Here is a 21,120-nt window from a genome sequence, read left to right on the forward strand (position 1 = left end):
TCCTGAAATCATTGTTGCACTATATGCTAACTAATTTGGATGTAAATTAAAAAAAAAAAAAGACTAAGAAAAAAATACTTATTGAACACCTGCTTTGTTCCAGGTGTTATGCTAGGTACTGGGGATACCCGTGCTGTTCCAAACTTGACAAGTAATGTCAAAGATAACAAGGATTCCCAATTCATACAGTGCAAGGCGATAGGGTTGTGTGTTAAACCCTATAGCCCTTCTGCTTAAAAACTGCTTAGCAGGTCACGTCACGATGCAATTCAACACTCGCCTCTCCATCATGTGCTGGTGGAGTTGCTAAGCAGTTTGTGACTGCCTGGTTGGGAGGTCTCCTTTGGGAGTTCCTATCCCTTTTGACACTTAGCAGTCAGGAGAGGGAAGAGTGTCCCTTACCCCCACCCTCAAGCATTCCTTTGTCTCACACCGTAGGGAAGGAAGAGAGTCTCCTGCGATATCAATTTTTAATTCCTTTTTGTGGGTGATGAAATTGATGAGATCGGCCGCATGGCCTCCTCTGTACATCTGTGTACCTATTCGTATTTATTACTAATTAAACTTCTATGTCAGTCTATGAGCCACAATGCTGATGACTGTATTTCTAAATGAATGCATGCAAATGTGCCTAGGAGTTGGACAAAGACAGTATCAAATATACTCATTAATAAATAATATCAATACTGTGCATCTGCAGGCTGAGATGTTTTTAACTTCAAAGAAGAGCTTTCATATCTATGATCTCATCTCACACTACATATTATTATTTAAAAACTCCTCTCTAGGGACAGGTTGTTCCACGCATGCAAAGCCGGGCAGGGTGAGGATAATGAAGACCCGCCTCAGGCTACCCGACATCACTCCGCAGGGCAGCCCAGCACTCGGGGCCCTCCAGTCTCGTGGGGTCTCTCTCGTCTTGTTTGAAAACTAAAGGCAAACATGAAAAAGTACACTCGTTTCAAGTGGTGCTGGGAGCACACACACACTCGGGGCAGGAACAGGGAACTAAGGAAGTGAGGCTACTTTCAGGACCGACTTTGGAGCTTCTGCAAACGATGAGAAACAGACAAGTTCAAACTCACATCAGGCATCCAGAAAGCCCAGAATTGGAAACCTCTAGTCTCCTGGGACCGAAAAGCCAGTTCCTGTTTACTCTATCTACAGCTGTGACTTTTTCCCTGTCTTCCCCAATTTCTCCAAGAGCGTGCCTTCATTTTCAGGAAGGTTTTTTTTTTTTTTTTTTTTTAACATATTTTCACCTAACCTTTTAAGGTTTTTCTGTTAGACTTCCTTTGGAGTAAAAATACCATGTCATTGTTTTCCTAAGGCTGGGCTGTGGTTATGGAAATGCCCTTCTCTGAAATTGCTCGGACATTTAAAAAATAACTCAAGGGCGCCTGGGTGACTCAGTCGGTTGAGTGTCCAACTTGGGCTCAGGTCATGATCTCACTGTTCGTGGGTTCAAGCCCCGCGTCGGTCTTGCTTGATGTCAGCGCAGAAGCCTGCTTTGGATCCTCTGTCCCCTCTCTCTCTTCTTGTCCCCCACTTGTTCTCTCTCTCTCAAAAAATAAGTAAACATTAAAAAAAATTTTTTTAAATAACTCAAATAAAAGTAAAAAACAAAAAAACAAAACACAAAAAACAAAACCACCCTGAGAGTGAGGCTCTCCCCCATCCCTATCTGTACGGTCCTAATACCAACCTGCAGTGTTTACACTTCACAAAAATTCAGGCTGTATCACCTTCCCTGGAGTGGACACTGTAAAGGTTGCTTCAGAATTTCCTACCTGGGTATCCGATAAGGAGGACCGGGTACTGTGGGTGGTGAATTCTTCCACCCTGATTACTCATGAAGAAAGAACTAACTTGTGATTAGCTATTTTAATTCTTGCATTTTCAAGGGTAAGTGGAAGGACTGGTAACCCACGTTACAACTACCAGTTGGTCCCACCTACTTTGCCGTCACTGCCCTGCCCCTCGGGCTGCTTTGACACAGGTTGGTTTCTTACCAGATACCAGGTGCCCTTTGAGAATTAGCCTCACTTTGCCTGCTGCTGTTTTTTTTAATGTTCTTAAAAAATTTTTTTTAATGTTTTTATTTATTTTGAGAGAGAGGGAGAGCAGGGGAGGGGCAGAAAGAGAGGCAGAGAGGGAATCCCAAGCAGGTTTCACGTGTCAGCACAGACTCCGATGCGGGACTCGAACCCACGAACCACGAGACCATGACCTGAGCAGAAACCAAGAGTCAGATGCCCCTCGCCTGCTGTTTTGAATGAGTGTGGCCTTTGCGTGCAGTGGGCACTCAATCCATACTGAGTGAATGCAGCTTAACATCATCATTTGGTCTCTGGGGGTCTGAGTGTCCTCTATGTAAAATGAGAGTACTGGCAAATGACTGCTTATATTTCTTCCAGTTTTAACATTCCATGAGGCCTTTTGGGTAGCCATTTAAAATTACCTCCCATTGCGAAAGCTGTCTCCAAGCAACAGAACAGTACTTCCTGACTCCTCGCCTGACCTCTCAGCCCACAAACACGTTTCTCACCGAGCCTACAGCATGATAGTATCTGTAATGCGTATTTATTTATTACCTAGTGATACATCTCAGGTTGTTATTTAGCTTTCCAGCTGTGTGGGTCCTGTCCTTGAGATTAGAGTGTAAGCTTCCCAAGCCAGATACCATCCAGAATGTGCTCGGTAAGTATTTGTTAAATAAATAAATATTACAACAAGGAATAATCTTCCTTCTGTCTACAGGGAATTCTGGGCTTAAGGGAGGCAGAAGAAATCAAGGGTGAAGCCTCGATTTGCGGTTTGGGAAACGTGGTGTGTGATGAGGCTGCTCTTCAAGACAGGGAGTCCTGCAAACACGCAGGTTTGGGGCAAGGAGGAGAGGAGATGAATTTAGAGAGGAGCTGCATTCTATACATCCTTCTTGAGATTCTCAGAGAGTATTGGCCAGGCCAGGTAATGATTTTGAGACATGAGGTCCTGGCCAAAGGAACATACTTTGTGTTCAGCCCAAAGCTTCCCAAATAACTGAATGTGTGTGTGTGTGTGTGTGTGTGTGTGTGTGTGTGTGTTTTCGTGTTTATTTACTTTTGGGAGGTGGGGAGGGGCAGAGAGAGAGGGAGACACAGAATCTGAAGCAGGCTCCAGGCTCTGAGCTGTCAGCACTGGCCCCAACTCGGGGCTCGAACCCATGAATTTTGAGATCATGACCTGAGCCGAAGTCAGATGCTTAACCGACTGGGTCACCCAGGCGCCCCTAACTGAAAACACTGGTATAACCTGCGAAGAGAAGCAGGGCTAGGAAGGAAGCCTGCAGACCAAGTCACCTTTAAGGAATGGCCAGGGGCATTTGAAGGAGAGCATCCAGAGAGGGACGAGGAGTTTTAACTGCTGGGCCTTCATCTGGGCCCAGTGCTTCCATAGGTACAGGGAAAAGGCAGAGTCCCAACTCTTGCCAACGGAGCGACAAGGGAGCCCTTGGGCCACGTCCTGGCCCGTGCATGGTTCTTGGGAAGATAGAAGGCACTTGAGCACTTCGCTCCCAGGTTCAACTCTCCCATCACTCTCTCTTCTCAAAGAAATCACCCCTTCCACTAAAAGGAAGCTCAGAGGAACACTCTGGAGTTCAAACCAAGAGTAACTATCCACTCTTGTAACTGTAATAAATCAGGCTTTAAATTAGACCTGATGTAGGCAAAGACAATACAAAACTTTAACAGCATAGAAAAATGAATGTTCTGAGTGAGTCACCTCACTCACTCATCTGGAACTGTCCTCAGACTTCCCTTTAATGTTTCATATCAGCATCAACAGCATCAGTTTGTTTCTTTTGGTAATTGCCTATTGGCATATGGGAAACTGAGGCAAGGTGAAGACGTCGAACAAGGGAGTGCACGGGGTGCTCATGCTGGTGGGATTGAACAGCGGGGTAGCCACTTTGGAAGAGAGTTTAGAAGTCCCTCAAAAAATTAAACACAACATTACCATATGACCCAACAAAGGGCATGGGGTTTCCTTTTGGAGTGATGAAATATCCTAAAATTAAATAATGGGGAGGCACTTGAGTGGCTCACTCGGTTGAGCATCCGATTTCAGCTCAGGTCCTGATCTCACAGCTCGTGAGTTCGAGCCCCACATCAGCCCCAACACAGCTCTGTGTTGACAGCTCAGAGCCTGGAGACTGCTTCAGATTCTGTGTCTTCCCCTCTCTCTGCCCCTCCCCTGTTCATGCTCTGTCTCTCTCAGTCTCAAAAATAAATAAAAACATTAAAAAAAAATAAAAAGAAGAAAATGCAAGGGGGATGAATACTTTCAAGATAAAATTTCTCTAAATGATATAAAATTAGTGAGTTGTTGTTTGCTACTTCTTTGTTCCTCAAGTGCTTTGTCACCAGCAGTTTGTTTTCACAGCTGCGTGGCAACTGAGAGACAGTGTTATCTCCGATTCCTTTTTGCCAGAATACCTCTTTTTTTTTCGTTTTATTTATTTAGGTAATCTCTGCACCCCATATGGGGCTTGAACTCATGAACCCCGAGATCAAGAGTTGTACCCTCTTCTGACTGGGCCAGCCAGGCGCTCCTCCAGAACAATTCTTGGTGGTAAAATTAATCTATCTCTAACTGAGATTTCTTTTTCTACTAGAAGTGCAAATAACATCCACCCATTGGTTTCTGAAATATGTGTACCAGGGGTGTCTTGTCATTTCTACAAAATCACATAAGACATGTTTACTTATATAATTTTTCCATACATTTCTTAGATTTCTTTTCCACAAGTCAGGTTTGTTGAGGTATAATTTATATTCGGTCAAATTCACCCTTGAAAGGTTTCCAATTCTGTGAATTTTGGTGAAAGTTTACAGTCATAAAACCACCACCACACTGGAGATGTGTACTTTTTCCATCACCCTAGAACATTCCCTCATATCCCTTTGGACTCAACCTCCTCTCCCCACATCCAGGCCCTGTGCCCCCCTGACCTGAGTGCCCTTAGTGCACTCTTCAATTCCTATCCTGTGTTCTCGTGATTTCCTCTGAGATAAATCTCTCTACCGGGCAGGACGCTGCTTTGTATCCCAACGTGGTACCTGGCACTTAAAACTTGCCTAGCGAATAATGCTGAATAAATGAACGAATCACTTGTGTTTTAGATTCTGCCAAATCCAATCAGAGGCTCTGCTCTCTGATTTCCAGGACATGCCATTTGAAAAGGGGCTATTAACGTTGGGGAAGGCTTTCACCTAGAGTTTTAATCTTTACAGTCTTTTTTAAGCACTTTTTTTTAAAGTTTATTCGTTTTTGAGAGACAGAGAGTGAATGGGGGAAGGGCAGAGAGAGAGGGAGACACAGAATCTGAAGCAGGCTCCAGGCTCTGAGCTTGTCAGCACAGAGCCTGATGTGGGGCTCGAACTCATGAACTGTGAGATCGTAACCTGAGCCAGAGTTGGGCGCTTAACCAACTGAGCCACCCAGGCACCCCTCATCTTTACAGTCTTTTTAAAAAAGGGGCCATAGTGATTTCCAACTTCAGGGATTTGGCTGAGCATTTCAAACATTTTGCTAGACTTGGGGCCTACAACTTTTTGGCTGAACCAGCTTGTGGACCTCTATCCTCTCAACTTGAATAAACAGATGGAAATGCAATCTGGGACCAAATGCAGCTGCTGCATAGTCCTCCCCCAGTGCTCCCTGTCTCTGATCGCTCCACCTCCACATGGCAAGGCCTAGGGTCTCCTCCAGAGCTTCCCTAAACAGGTTCTATGGGATTCCAGATCCATTTTGTGAAGGACATCTGCTTGAGTGGGAATGTAACCTCCCTTACTATGCAGGGTGTGGGTGGCCCTGAGAAAACTCACCTGCAGGTGGCTCATCAGTCAGGCCCAGATCCCTTCCATCCTTCCTGATCTGATTCCTCTTCTGTCTTGATAGGACCCAGAAAATTGACATCCCCAGAGCAATTACAAGAGGCAGTGAACAAAATTCCTCCTTGGCTGGCTAGTTCTAGGAAATGGCCTAGTCCTTGAAGAGAACGGCCCTTTCTTGAAAGGTATGGGTGCTTTTCTCCAGACTGTCCTACTGGACCCAAGCAGGGGGGTCCCTGTGCACTTTCTGGGGTTTGGCAGTCCTCCCTTATGCCCTTTGCCCCATAGCACAAGCACCACAACAAACAAACAAACAAACAAAAACACATACACACATGCTCCCTCCTGGGGAGGTTGCTCCTTGCCTCCAAGATGAAATCTTCATACTGGCATCAAATTGCATCTGATAGAGACCGCATTCCCCTCCTTCCTCCTTTGCCCCCACACTTTGCCAGGCGACTCCCCTGCGTGGCAATGCATTATGTAGGCCAAACCTGTCAAGGCGTGAACCCCTGGATACAAGGCAAGGTTCTGAGAGATGTTGCTAAATAAACCAAATGGCAAAAAGGTGTTAATTTTAGTGTTAATTGTGTAGTTCATAACCCTGTGGACGGATAAACCATTACTCAAGGGAAGGGGGCTGGAGGTGGGGGGGAGGGGAGCAGGGATGCTGGAGATGGGTAAGCTTCAGAAAAAGGTAAAAACAATAAAGACAAAGAAAAAAAAAGAAGAGGGGTCAAAGTAGAGGAAAGCTTATACTCTTCATGCAGATCTAAAACTGTGACCATCAGATTTTTGCACTATTACCACCATGATAAGAAATCTATTTTATTTCGTCGCGCGGGGCGCGCACACACATCCACAGATGTATGGAATACACTGGAAAGTAAAATCGTGCACAGCTAGCCCCAGGCGCGGGTGACTGGCTTCTCCAGCACAGCCGGGGGGCGCGGGTCACGCCGCCAGCAGCCGGAACCCCGAGGCCCGCCCCAGGCCGGCAGCCGACAGGGCCCCCGCGCGGGGGCGGAGGGCGGGCTGGGCGCCCGCGGGGGTGGCTCGGGCTCCAGGACGGGGCTCCGCGGTGGCGGCTGGGCACACGGCGCGGCGCCGAGATGGACGCGCGGGACTGCGCGGCCGCCTGGTGGGAAATGGTGGTGCGGAACCTGCGGTGAGTGCTGGCCGCGAGCAGGACCCGGCGCCCCGTCGTCCCCCCGCCCTGAGCCCCGGGGATGGGCAGGGCGCATCGGGCCCCAGGCGGCGGGCGGACCTGGCCCTGGGGCTCCCCGCAGGGTTCGGGGGCCCCCAGAGCCCTGCGAGCCCCGGCGCCCTTTGGGCCGCGTGATCCTTCGCCTCGGCGCCTGTTCCCACCCGCGAGCCTCTAGGGTTTGCTTTTTCAGGAGCTTACATCCCCTTGGGGTTTCTGAAATAGAGATTTCCAGAAAGATGGCTCAGGTTCCTCTACCGGTCTCTTACCTGCTTTGACCATTGTGCTAAAATTCCGGGCGGGTTTTTAAAAAGACCAATAATAGTGACAATACGAATCAACCATGACTCTTAGATGGCATCTAAGAGTCAAGGCCTGTCTGTGTGGGCAGAAGGCCAGCTCCCCCAGGGGGAACTCTCTTGGATGTATTTAAAGAACATCCCTCCATAATGCTAAAAATGTATAGTGCATTGAAACCATACCTGTGCCAAGTTCTTACATCCTTTTAACTCTGAAATGTCTGTATCAGTGGGTTTAAACTTATTCTTTCTCCTATTTTAAATCTGTGGCTTTAACAGTAATGTTAAACTACCCTGAATCGACCAGCAATATATTGCCAGTCTCATTTGCATTGAAGCCAGGTGTTGGTTAGAGACCCTGGACTCAGGAGACTCAGTATCTTGATTTGTTTTGTTGGGGTGGGAAGGTATTGGCATTTCTGTTCACCTTCCTTTATATTCCTATGTTTTGTTTATTGCTGATTACAAAATATCCAAGAGTCACATCCAGACACCAGGGACTTCACTTTGGAATGTGTGAGTGATGAAGACTAAAACCGATCTTCTCTCTTCTATTCCTTCTGGAGCAGAGAGCAGCTCTCCCCTGGGCCAGCAGTGTAGACCCACACTGACCATTAGTCAGAATATCCTGACTGATGACACTTTTCAACTTCACATTCCTGGGTCTTACCTCCTTGACATGGTTGTTCTGAAAAAGCTGGCATTTTCTGCTTTATCTCTCATGCTCTCTCTAGAGTTGGCGGCTGATTATTTAACATTTATTTGGCAGAGAATCAAAGCTGCAGTTCATGCTTTTAGAGAACAATCCACTTTGTTGATAATGGAATGGGACATGGGGAATTGGGGACCCTCTCTTACTTGCTTTACTAATTACTAAAAAAATAAGTCTCAGGAGATGCTTCCTGAAAGAATAAGATACAAGCACATTTCGTCATCTCTACTGCTCTAATTTAAGACCTGCTGAGGCTGAAGCACAGACCGATATCCAGCATCCTGGATCCTTTTGTTTCTTGGAGCCAAGTTGGTTTAGATCCGCAAGCATTCATGGAGGGCTGGCCCTGCGTTTTGAACTGCTAGTTGCACAGGATCTATTGTGATGTGTTGTGTGACTCAAGGAAAACATTTAATGAAAAGGTGTTTTCAGTGATTATTTTTTAATGCCTTGGGGATCTGTTTATTTTGCAAATATTTCATAAGGTGTAGTTGCTACTTAAGATAGACGGGTCCAGGAGAGTAAATCTTCACTTGCAATTGGTTTTCCTCAAACTAGAAAAATGGGAAATGTGCTCAGGAAAGAAGCTGAGGGAAGCCAATGGGCTATTTCCCTCTTCGTTGCTCCCCATTCACCCCGAGTCTTCGCATTTCTGGATAATTTAAGAATACCCCCCGCCCCCCATGAGCAGGCTGATAGACGGATTCATTCTTTCCACAGCACTGGCCGTCGCCTCCCTGTTGGCACTAGTTTAGGCTTGGGCACAAAGAAGTAAATAAAACTGGCACAAATCCCTGCTCTTGTGAAGCTCACGTTGGTTAATTTTCTTTTCTTTTTTTCTTTAAAAAATTTTAAATGTTTTATTATTTATTTTTGAGAGAGAGAGAGAGAGAGAGAGAGAGAGACAGAGCATGAGCGGGGGAGGGGCAGAGAGAGAGGGAGACACAGAATCCGAAGCAGGCTCCAGACTCCGAGCTGTCAGCACAGAGCCCGATGCGGGGCCCAAACTCATGAACTGTGAGATCATGATCTGAGCTGAAGTTGGACGCTCAACTGACTGAGCCACCCAGTTGTCCCTCCCATTGATTAATTTTCAATTGTAATTCAGAAAAGAGAATGAGGCTCTTCTTCTTTACCCTGAAGCTCCTAATACGCATTGCTTCCTTCTCCCGTAGGAGAGAGATCCACTTGCAGGACAGTTCTCGGACCTGAGCTAGACAGGGAGCACCGTAAAAACAGCACTATATGCCATTTGGTTCTCGTCAGTGGGAACGCAGGACTGATAGTGGGAAAACAACTGGAGAACAATTACAGGTCAAACTGAGGCCCAATTATAATTAGTGGGAGGGGTGAAAAGAGAGGGAAGGTCACCATGGGAAGGTCTATCTCAGAGAGAGGCTTCAACAAAGAAGAAACCCTTGAGTGGATTGACGGAAGGGGAGGATTTGGTTGGGAGGAAAGAAGGGAGGAGAACACAGGTATAATTTAGGTGCTTGGTGATCAATTCATGTTGGCTGAATGAATGGGTACATGGGACGCCTGTGTGGCATTGTCTTACTATTTGGAATAGCTGTCTTGCCAAATGGGGTTAGAGTTGGGCTTCCTAAAGCTGGTGCCTCTGAGCGTGAACATGAATGATTCGCCCTGCAGCAACTCAGGTTCCAAGGTAAGAATGATCCAGTTAGGTTCTGTGGCCCCTGTGGGATGCTGTGCAGTTACAGCCACAGCTGATCAAAGGGCAGGCGAAAGAACACCAAAGCATCAAGGTGGCTGTTTGATGTGGCTGGCCGTTAGCGGGGATTGGGCTGAAATTGCATCCTCCACTCAAATAAGGTCTGTTAGCCACTGGTGACTTTTGATCCCCCGCTGATCTAGGGGAAGTCAAATTGACAACCCCTAGTTAAAAGAAGTTGCTGTGCATTATTGATGCTCCGAGGGATCTGGTCACTCTGTTCTCTTCCCGCAGTGCTTCTCACAGAAGTGCCTTGAGCTATTTGAGAGAAGGGTCCTGTATGAATTATTCTTTAAAAACAGAAACATATTTCCCTCTACTGCCTCTGCTTCCCAAGCACCCTGCTACCTTCAAAAGATAACTTAGCGGGAGACTAACAGGCAGGGTAGCGTGAGTTCAGAATCAGGAGAAAGAAAGCCTGAGCCAGCCAACTGGAAGGAAGCATAAGAATTCAACCTGTGTTCCGTTCTGCCCGTCTGGACTTGATCTGGGGCTCAAAGCGGCTTCTCTGGGGTGTTGGTTTCTTATCTCTAAAATCAGAACAACAATGTCCTCTCCTTCCCACCTCCTTCATGGAGGCTATTTTAAAGTATTATGAAACAATCATTTTCATTTTCTCCTTGCTGATTTTAGGCGTAGGCAGTTGCCTATGCCTGCTACTTGGAGGGCTACCCATTACACTTAGCCCACGTCTCTTTTCCACAGCCTGCAGAATTTCTGGAAATTCATTGGCGATGCATGATTTTCTCCCTTCATGCCTCTTCCAGACATATAAGCACTCTGAATTTTTAGTATTAATACGAGGGAGAATTTCTTTTTAGAGGTCTTTCTTTGATGACTTTGGAGTCAGAAGGCTCCTTGAGAACACAGGAACAGGAAGGGAGAAGAGTGTGGGAGGAAGAATGGACCCTAAGAAAGGCCAAGGGTGCAGAAGGGGAGAAGGCGGGAGTGGGGGTGGTCCTGAAACAACTTCCTCTAAGGACTGAATTTTGTCACCAGAAGCCAGCCTTGTTCTTGAGGTTCATTTGTGCCTGTGTGGATGGCAATCAGCATTCACCGGGACTGTGACAGCTCATTGGACATCTTCATAGAACTCTGGGGTCACACTGACCTGGGTACACGTGACTCGGCCATTCATTGGCTCTGTGGCATTGGGGAACTTACTTAAACTTTTCAGTCTCCTCATTTGCAAATTGCAGGTAACAACAGCTATCTTTTAAAATGCTCTGGTCTAGCAGAGAAATCGGGGGGGGGGGGGGGGGAGGGAAACAGTGCATCCAAAATGCTTTCCAGTCCCACAACCTCATGATTTGATTACACTGAGCAGTCTTTTACATTGACAGCGTGAAAGAGGTAAAGGGATTTCTTTAATGGGTGATGTGGATAAAAACTGGAAGCAGGAAGTGGTGACACTGACTTCCTGTGTCCCTTGTTTCTCAAAGGTAGGAGGCATTCAACCCTCATAAGAGATGTGGCTCGAGACCGAGGTGGCATTAGTGACCCCTCATGGACAAGTCCTAACTAACTTGTCTGCTGATGGCTCCTGGTTTGGGTGGTTTGTGTCATGGGAACAAACAGTAGAATAAACAAAATGTGTATGGCCTGCTGTGTCCCATTTCCTGACCAGGCCCCCGCCCTGATGCAGCAACAACCTCCAGGTACTCCCCTGCTCCCCACCCTGCTCTTCACAGCCACTCTTACCTGGGATGTCACATCAGAAGTGGGGATTTTTCTTTCATTGGCTCATTTCTTCTTAAGACCCAGCCAGAAGACTGGGGAATCTGATGATTTTTCATGCACTGCTTTAGACTAATAATAGTTAACACATACAGCACTAAATCGTGATGTGATCAAAGACTGTGGCACCTGTTAGTAGTCTGCATCCTATTTCCTGATGACTTTGGGGTCCAGCCTTGGTCTTCTCTGGGGATGCACTGGGGGAACGGGCCTGACCCTGGTGCATTCATGCCCCCTCCCACTTCTGTTCTGTGAAACCTGGGCTTTTTCAGCAGCTGGTTGGGTTCAGCAGCTTGATTTATTGCCTTCCTTTCCTATTCTCCTTAGTGCCCAGTCCTGATCTGTCCTAATGACCTACAATTCTGTAAAACATTTTGCTTTAATGCCAAGTCACCTGTAATTCCCAGTGTTAGTCTCTGAAATTCTATTTGGTTGTTAAGAGAAAAACCACACCAAGCAAAACTTGGACTGATTTTGAACACCTTGTTTTTGTTTCACAATATCTTTCAGATCTATTCCACATTCCTGTTCAACACTAGGAAGAAAAATTGCGGCTCTGTACAACAGCTTTACTAGTAAACCGTTAAAAGAACACATTTTTCCTCCTTTGATGAACATGCTAATATTTTTTAATTTTTGTAAGTATACATCTTTCATTAATTTGCCTATATATTTTTTCCCAAGTAAAGACCTCACTGCCCTTTAAGTGGTGACAATGAAAAAGGCATGTCAGCTATAAAATTGTAGCTAGAGGAGCGTCTGGGTGGCTCAGTCAGTTTAGCGTCTGATTTCAGCTCAGGTTGTGATCTCACAGTTCATGGGTTCGAGCCCTGTGTCAGGCTCCACACTGACAGTGTGGAGTCTGCTTGGGATTCTCTCTTTCCCACTCTCTCTGCTCCTCCCTCACTCGCACTTTCTCTCTCTCTCAAAAATTAAAAAAAATAAAATTGTGGCTAGATTTCAATGATCTGAAACCTGTTTAACACTGGCTTTGGGGTCTAGCATGAATCCTTGCAAACTGTTGGGGGGAGATGGATAGAAAAACATGGCCTTGTGGGTGGGGTTTAACTTCAGGAGCTCAGTCTTCATATTAGCTGGTAATATGGATACCTTACTGCTTGGTGTATTCTCTACTTTCTTGCTTCTTCATTTTACCTGTACCCCTTGAAAGAGAGAGAAAGCAGAGAGCTGGGGTGGGGAGACACTGATGTGAGTAATCTGTTTTCGCGTGTTTTTTCTACTGAGTGCTGTTAATTAATGTAACAGTGTACATTGTAACAACACAGTCCTTCCAGCACACAGCCAATGCTCTCACTGCCTGCTCCCACAGGTATGTTGACTCTGGCCATCTCATGGTTTGTGGCTAATGATTAGATTTTATTTAGTGGAAACAGTAATGCTTGACATAGGAAGAATACTCATTCCTTTCTTCTAGACCTTCTTAACTTTTTAGGGGAATAGTCTCCTTTGTTTTTAGCTTAAGACTAGGCTAAGGATTGAATAAACTCTATTATGGCCTATCACACTGGTGCTATTTTAAAATCTTGCTTTAGGGTTTTTTTGTTTTATTGTTGTCTTGTTTTTGTTTTGGCACCTCTCCTGTGGGCTACTCCTAGTTTATAAAGTAAAATACTTTGCTAAGAATTTCGTGTGGCAGCTTGCAACTTAGAAACCATGTTAACCATGAGACTAACTACTTTTTTCGATAGTGATTAAAAGACACGGGATTTGATTTGGGGTGTTGATAATGACTTCTGCTTTCTAGTCAAAGCACCCTTTCTTGTGGATTTAAAGAGACCGGAGTTAAAGATTGCTCACACAGTGAACTTCTATATCAGAGTCGAACCTGGGGTGATTCTGGGAATCTGGTGAGTGCACTGAGGGACACTGGGCCGCTTCACGGACATGGTTTTCATGTTACAAGGGCACGGGTGAGCAGCACGGTGTGAGTCACCTGTGGAGAGGTTGGTGTTTCTTGCTGTTCCATATACCTTCCCTTTGTACGGATATCTGACCTACCTGAATTTGCTTCTCACTGATTTTACCTTGGAGTGCAAAGTCTTTTGGGTGTTGCTCTGTGCATTGGCTCTTTCACCGGGTCTGAAGGACCTGCCCTGCCTCACTCTTCTGCCTTATTCCACACCAGCCTTCCTACACTATTGCAGACCTGCTGGCCTCCTTGCACACCAAGCCACGCTCTCGCAGGATATGCTCTGAGTGCAACACTTTGCTCCCTCCTTTCGGCCAGCTAACTGCCTACTCATCTTCAGGGTCTCCATTTCAATGGTAATTTGGTAATTTTCAACGAAGCCCTGCCTCATCTCCCATTTTAGGCCACCTGTGCTTGTCCTGTACGGCATTTATTCCCACGGTAATTCAATCAGTGCTTGTGCGATTATTTGGTTAATGTCAGTCTTCTTTACAAGACTCTAACTTTTGTAGGTGACTTTGTTGGCGGGTTTTCACTGCTTAGCACAGTGCTTGGCACAGAGAAGACACTCAACTGTCAAAATCATGAGTGTTCTATTGCTTTTTTTGCTATGCTAATGTCAATATATTTTTCTGTTTGGTTCTACTACTTGTTCTTGGCTGACATTTTTCCAGTGTCCTGTTTTATGCTTCCTCTTCCTGAGTTCAAATGTGTGTTCCTAGAATGTGTGGAAACCAACATGGATTCACATAACTTCTTCCTAATGTGCACCGTGTGGTTCAGCTAATTGTGCTGGTATTTGAAAATCTTTTTATTCTTTGCTCCTGCCCTGGCTTATCCACCTGGCAGTGATGCCTGTCCTCTCGGTGCTGATGGGTTTGATGTCAGACTTTCTGCCCCTAAACGGTTGAGAGGACTGAAGATTTATCATTACGTAGCCAATTTTCCAAGTCCCTTTGTGACATGTCATATGGCAGGATTTGTGTCCTCAGGATTCGTTCACTGATTTAACAGGGTGGAGGAACTGGTGTTTAGGCAGGTGTTTAAAATCACAAGGTCACAGCTTTCTGGAGAACAGCTTCATTTCACACTAAAGTTCTTTTCTCCTACCTAAACTGGTTTCCCTTTAAATTCTTTCAACTTGCTTTTTTCAGCGAAACAAACAGCAGGTGACAAATACCTATTGTCTTTTACTTGTTTCCACCCAATGGACTTCATTTCAATGGACAGCACCTAAGATTCACAGTCTTGGCAGATTAATAGGTGTAGGCATCAGAAGAACTAAAACAGCAAATGGTTAAAAGGGATTGTTTCTGTGCATGAGGGAGGTGGGGTAGAGTAGTGGTTTTCGCTGTAAGATGTTTGTGGTATTATATTTTAATTTTTACCAGGTGCATATAATACTCAGAAATTTCTATACATAAATATGTAGTATATATTTATACATATATAAACATATAAATCTATATCTATGATTGACGTAAGGAGGGCTTCAGACTTTGGCTAGGAAAGCCAATTCCCTCTGTTTGTTAAAACCTTTCCTTGCTCTTCAGGCACACGGTTCCCAGCTGCCGGGGTGAGGATGCGAAGGGAAAGGACCGTTGCTGGTACGAAGCAGCCCTTCGTGATGGCAATCCAATCATTGTTTATCTTCATGGCAGCGCGGAACATAGGTCAGTGCCTTTGCTTGGAGTTTTTTGTTTTTTAAAGAAGAGAGGTAGCATTTCATCCGCATAGGGGAATAAAAGGCAGAGCTCAGTTTTCAATTCTGTAAGCATGCCTCCATATAGTCTTTTCTCCTTTGTGGAAATTTGAGGGTGTTCTGGCAATAGGCTTCTCTTAAAAAAAAAAAACCCTACATATTCCATATGTAGAATAAAGTAGATCTTTAACTGAAAGACTAACTTCTAAAATTTGGATCCCAATTTCAAGGAAGGCAGTGGTTCCTTTACTCCAAAGAGTGTCTGAAATGATGAACTGAGCCCACGGATAACTGGAAAGGGAACAGGCATGAGATAGGGGGAAAGGAGAACAATTTCCATATCAATGGTCTTCTCACAGAAGTACATGGAGATTCCTTAATTACCATGCATCCTGTTAATCAAATGCATGGACTCCCTATGAGACATCATCTGGAATTCTGACCACTGGTACTGGGGACCATCTGACTGGTTCTAGTCTAGCATACTGATGCCTCAGCCCACTCTCTGTTGTTCCATCCTTGCTTTGTAACAAAGAACGCCTCCCTGAAGTCCTGCTCCCTTTTGATGTGCTGCCAGAGCCTCCAGTGGGCCTGTCATCAGTGATGATTATCAGCTGTGACTGCATCGCTTTGGGTTGGGGGAGGGGTGACGTGCCTCAGAGACCTCCAGACCCAGCTCTGTCTCTGAAGGGACACTGCACACTAAGTGACAAGCTCTGGAATCTGCCCCTAGGCTCTGTTGCCTGTGTCTTTTTTTCACTCTCTTCTTCTGTCTTGATGGCTTTCTCAAGACTTGACTTTGCACCAAGGGCTTTCAGGAGATGTCCATTTTAGAGAGAGATTTACAGAGGCTTTCCATGAAATTCAACATCTTTCAACACCGTTTAACATTGTTCTGATTCGGCAAACTTGGGCATGGTGCTACAGTGTATGTATTTGGCCCACACGTTCATTTCTGCCCCTCTGTGTGAATCTGCTGTTATCCCAGATTTATTGGCTCTGGGGTTAGCCCCAGCTTCTTCCTGTTCCCTGCCAGAGGTCTCAGCTTGCTACCAGCAGTACTGAGCCAAAAGGAGGCCAAATGGGAGGTCACCAGGACCTTGTTGAAAATAGTGGTTCTAGACTTGAGACCCAGAGAAAAACCCCGGAGGGTCCATGAACCTCTTCCACAAAATTGTGCAGAAAATGTCAAGTGTGGATATATTTTTCTGGGAAATGGGCCCATAGCTTTAATTACATGTTTTAAGGGCTCCATGATCCATGGAAGTTGAAGACATTTGGCTCTAAAACAAAAATTCAAATGGTTTTTAAAAGAATCCTCTGCCTTTTGAATCATCTTTGTCTCCCGTTTATTAATAGAGAGTAGATGATACGGTTATTTGGGGGAAAAAGGGTTTCTTGTACCTTCGGGACTGTGAGTCTGTCTCCTTCACTTCATCTTGCACTTAATGGCAGGGTGAACAGGGTACAGGCACATCTTCGTTTAGTGAATGAACATGGCTGTGTCATCCTTTGTTCTGAAAAGCCACTTTCCGGAACTGATTTTCCTGTAGCTTCTAAAAGTATTCTTAGAAATAAGTTTTGCTGTGTAGCAGTGAAAGGAAGTGGATTACCAGTAGTTAATCACATGCCTCTTTTGAGAAGCACTGGCCACCTGGGCATCCGGCACCCATACAGACGCACACAGCAGCAGTGGGGAGCCGTCCATCATTCACCCTGACACATCCAAGTGGGCTATGACACCAAAAACCATTTCCCTTCCTCCTAGTTATTTACTTTTCTAACCTGAAAAAGAAAGGCATGAGGTCAGATGCCAGAACCATGATAGTGATTTTTATTGGATTTGTCATGGTAATTCCTAATTCTGGCTCTTTTTTTTTTTTTTAATTGTTTTTTTTACCTCCTTTACAGGGCAGCTCCTCACAGACTTAAGCTCGTAAAGGTATGTCTGAAGGGGCCTCAAGGTACCAATTCTATGTCTTTATTTATTCTCTTTTGGGCTACAGCCACAGATCTTTCTCAGCCCTCAGCACGGATATCTACTGAGAGCTCCTGAGAGTGGGTTTGGTGTCTAGGGCTCAAAGTCCCTCACATGGGTTTCTCTTCCTGCAGTCACCACGGGGGATGAAAACAGAAGTGAACATCTCTGAGAACCAAAACACTTTCATAAATATATTACCTTCATCACCGGATGGAGTTGAAGACCTATTTGATTTTTCTGAGGGCTGGGAGGAGGGTTGAGAGAGTATATTAAATGTGAAAGTTACTCCTATGGGAAACAACCCCCCCTCCTTTTTTTTCTTTTGGTGGAAGAGGATAAAGACATAGAATGTCTGCTTTTAAAAGTCATTCAGGGGGCACCTGGGTGACTCGGTTAAGTGTCCAACTTCAGCTCAGGTCATGATCTCACGGTTTGAGGGTTCCAGCCCTGTGTCAGGCTCTGTGCTGACAGCTCAAAGCCTGGAGCCTACTTCAGATCCTGTGTCTCCCTCTCTCTTTCACTCTGTCTTTCGTGCTCTGTCTCTCTCTCACATATAAATAAACATTAAAAAAAAAAAAGTCATTCAGGCTCTGGCTTCAGTCCCATGAAGGGTTTTGCAAGTGAAATGGTGGCCACACTGCTCTTCTCGCTAGCCTGCTACCTGACTACAGTTTGTGGGGCACGGCCCCTGCATTTCCAAGTGTGAGGGAGCAGGCTTTCCACTCAGCCATATCTGACTCATGGCTGGTAGGGCAGCTACCTGTTCATCTTCTCCCACACCCTGATTGGGTCACCTCTCCCTCAGGTGACCAGGCTGCTTGTCCAGTTATTGACCATAGGACCTGATCTCTCCTCCCACACGCCCTCCCACCTTAGAGCCCTTTCCTGGCGTGACAGCGTTAATGGGAATCCTGCCAGGCCCAGCATGGCCAAGTGCCCCCTTCATCTTCCCTCCCTTATTCAGACAAGAAACTCCTCTCATGTCTACTCCTCCCTGTCTTCACTGCCTTCTCAGACTGACTCTTGCGGAGGAGTGGTGGTCTGGATGCAGTTCTGCCTGGGATGATCACGTCTATTAATTTTTAGGTTTGCTTTCTACCCTGCACCTCACTCTCCACACTTCCTAGGCCAGATGGTGGTGAAGCTGATGTCCATGAGAACATGTGTTTTTCCCTCTCCCACTCTTGGCAAAGCTGAATTGTATATCCCCTGTGTGCACAGAAAGGAAAAGAGTCGTAGGTGTAGGTGTGAAAAGTAGCCAGGTCATGCTTGTGGTAGTTGGGGTGGGAGGGAAAGGTATGATAAGACTTCTTCCCCCAGGCCGACCCTGGATACCTTGTGCCATGGTCATCATTTCCCAGCCTGACCAAACATCTTAGTCCTTCATTCTCTTCTTTGAATGGATGATTTCCTTTAAAAATTAAATCTTGGGGTACCTGGATGGCTCAGTCGGTTAAGTGTCCGACTCTTGATTTGTGCCCAGTCATGATCTCACAGTTCATGAGTTCGAGCCCTGTGTCAGGCTTCGCGTTGACAGTGTGGAACCTGCTTGGGACACTGTCTCTCTCTCTCTCTCTCTCTCTCTCTCTCTCTCTCCCCCCTCTCTGCCCTTCCCCATTCACGTATGTGCCCTCTCTCGCTCTCTCAAAATACATAAACTTAAAAAAATTAGATCTTTACTATTGTTGTCGTTCCTCTCTTTCTTCTTGCCTTCCTTCCTTCCCTCCTTCTCATTGTCTCATTCATTCATCCATTCATTCATAGCTTCAGTCATTCAACATGGCTGTTTTCATTAATTTGTAATCCACCTAACCGTCTTTATCTCTTTATATAAAGTTTTTACATAACTGTGATTGCATCTGCATGTAATTTTATGTTGTGCTCTTACTTAATACTACATTATAAACATTGTTCCATGTTTTCCCATAGTTGTCACAGTCACTAATTTAAAAGGTGATCATTCTCCATTATATTTATTGACAATTGTTTATTTACTTAACTATTCCACTGTTCTTAGGTACAACATTATCTAATTATAAAGTCAATAGTCCCCCTGCTAAAATCATTTAAATAATATTGATAGAGAAAACTTTAAGCCTTTAGTTTATTCTTCTTTTGGAATTTTCTCCTAGAGATCAATTCTTAGGAGTAAGATCTGTTACCGTTCTTGAGTTTTTTCATCAAGTGGTCTTTCATTGTATAGTGATCACGTGAATACTCCAATTTCCCCGGATGCCTAACTGCTCTGTGTCTTGGATAACTATTTTGGAGATATTACAAAGTTTCACTTAGTTTCTCATTATTGGTTGGATTTATATTTAAAGATTCCTAGGTGAGATTCAGCTACCTACCTCTATCCAATGGCAGGGGAAGTGCAGTGTTTGGACATAAGCAGTCCCAGGTGTGAATCCTGGTTCTGCCTCTAGCCATTTGGGTGACCAAGAACTAACCTAAACCCCCAGACTCAATTTCTTTATCTATAAAATGGGGATAACACCTAACTTTTAGGGACTATTGTGAGGATTAAAGAACATTTTCCATTTTTGTCCCCCTTTTCTCTTTGTCTATCATTGCAATTCATTTCATTTGAAATTATATTTTCGTATTCCTTCCTCATTCATCCACTTGGGGCTTAGCAATGGTTTCACAGAATCAGGCAATCTGTTTATTTTTGATTGGTATTAACTCTTTGTTCATATTTAATATCAATATCTTCCCATTATTTGACTCCTCTTTTACAACTCTGTGTAGACCTTCTGTTCTCAAGGGAATTCTTGAAACAGACATTTACTATGTACCAAGACACTTTAATATGTCATTTCATGTAATCTTCCAACAATCCTGAAGATAGCCACTAGTGTTTTTCACTTTTCAGAATAATATTTACATATTCGGATGTTTAGTGGCTTGCTCAAGGTCACACAGCCAGTAAGGGGCACAGCCGGGGTGTGAGCAGGCTGTCTGACCCTGCTCTGCCCCCGCCTCGCTCCTTTCCTGTTGAGTCTGACCTCACATTTGAAGTCAGGCAGCAGATTTCATCTATTCCCTGCCTATGAAGCCATCACAACTAGTTTTATGGAAGTGTTGAAGAGGTTATACCACCTTTTCTGTTTACACCCTCTAATTAAAATGGTAACAGCTCCTTTGTCATCTAGGTGCTGAGTGACGGTGGCTTTCATGTCCTGTCTGTGGACTACAGAGGTATGTGTTAAGAACAGTATATAAAGACTTTTCAATAAGCAGGAGGGCTTTTATGGCCCCGGTTTTGGAGGTAGTGATTCTGTGCTTGTCTTTCCTTACTGCCAGGGTTCGGAGACTCCACAGGGAAGCCCACAGAGGAGGGGCTGACTGCAGATGCTATTTGCGTCTATGAGTGGACCAAGGCGAGATGTGGTACCACCCCTGTGTGTCTCTGGGGCCACTCTCTGGGTACAGGGTAAGTGGGGTCTGAAGATGGCTTTAGGTGGGTCCTTAGGACTTTGGTGTCATATCAAAGGCAGCAGTGCACAGAAGAAGGAGCACTGAGCCAGGAGAGGGGGCTCTGGTTTCTCTCACATCCCACACGTGGCTAGAGACATTGCCATCGCAGGTGCTAGTTTGTAATGCATGGGAGGGTATAGCTCTACGGTCATCTGTGACACTGAAGCCCATTCCAGAACTCTCCTTGAGAGTTTTAAAGAAAAGGATTCTTAATTTAGGGCCAGTGGAACTCCTTGAAATCCTATGCGAAATTTTGTGTCTGTGTTCTAGCGGAGGGTCCAGAGCTTTCATCAGATGCTCATATTGGATGTCTGTACTGTTTACTTGACTGTTAAGTTACTGCTTCACAAATGTACTAATTTTCATTGCTTTACAGAGTTGCGACCAATGCCGCAAAAGTACTGGAAGAGAAAGGTACCATAAAATGCTCATGTGTTATTTCTTAGCTGGGGGTGGGAAAGTAAACA

General features: G+C 45.1%; 1 protein-coding gene across 2 annotated transcripts in view; it reads left to right on the forward strand.

Annotated features, from left to right (window-relative positions):
- The first annotated feature begins 6,959 nt into the window (after window positions 1–6,959).
- ABHD12B (abhydrolase domain containing 12B) overlaps window positions 6,960–21,120 on the forward strand; it is a 29,327-nt gene continuing 15,166 nt past the window's right edge. For both annotated transcript variants that reach the window (XM_047862235.1, XM_047862237.1), the window contains exons 1-8: window positions 6,960–7,044; window positions 12,071–12,198; window positions 13,326–13,428; window positions 15,044–15,163; window positions 17,104–17,134; window positions 20,329–20,374; window positions 20,480–20,609; window positions 21,030–21,067. In XM_047862235.1, the coding sequence (XP_047718191.1) occupies window positions 6,989–7,044; window positions 12,071–12,198; window positions 13,326–13,428; window positions 15,044–15,163; window positions 17,104–17,134; window positions 20,329–20,374; window positions 20,480–20,609; window positions 21,030–21,067 (652 nt within the window). In that variant the 5' untranslated portion in view covers window positions 6,960–6,988. The remainder of the gene's footprint in view (window positions 7,045–12,070; window positions 12,199–13,325; window positions 13,429–15,043; window positions 15,164–17,103; window positions 17,135–20,328; window positions 20,375–20,479; window positions 20,610–21,029; window positions 21,068–21,120) is intronic.

This window comes from Prionailurus viverrinus, chromosome B3 (genome assembly GCF_022837055.1).
Source record: "Prionailurus viverrinus isolate Anna chromosome B3, UM_Priviv_1.0, whole genome shotgun sequence".
In the NCBI taxonomy this organism is placed as follows: Eukaryota; Metazoa; Chordata; class Mammalia; order Carnivora; family Felidae; genus Prionailurus; species Prionailurus viverrinus.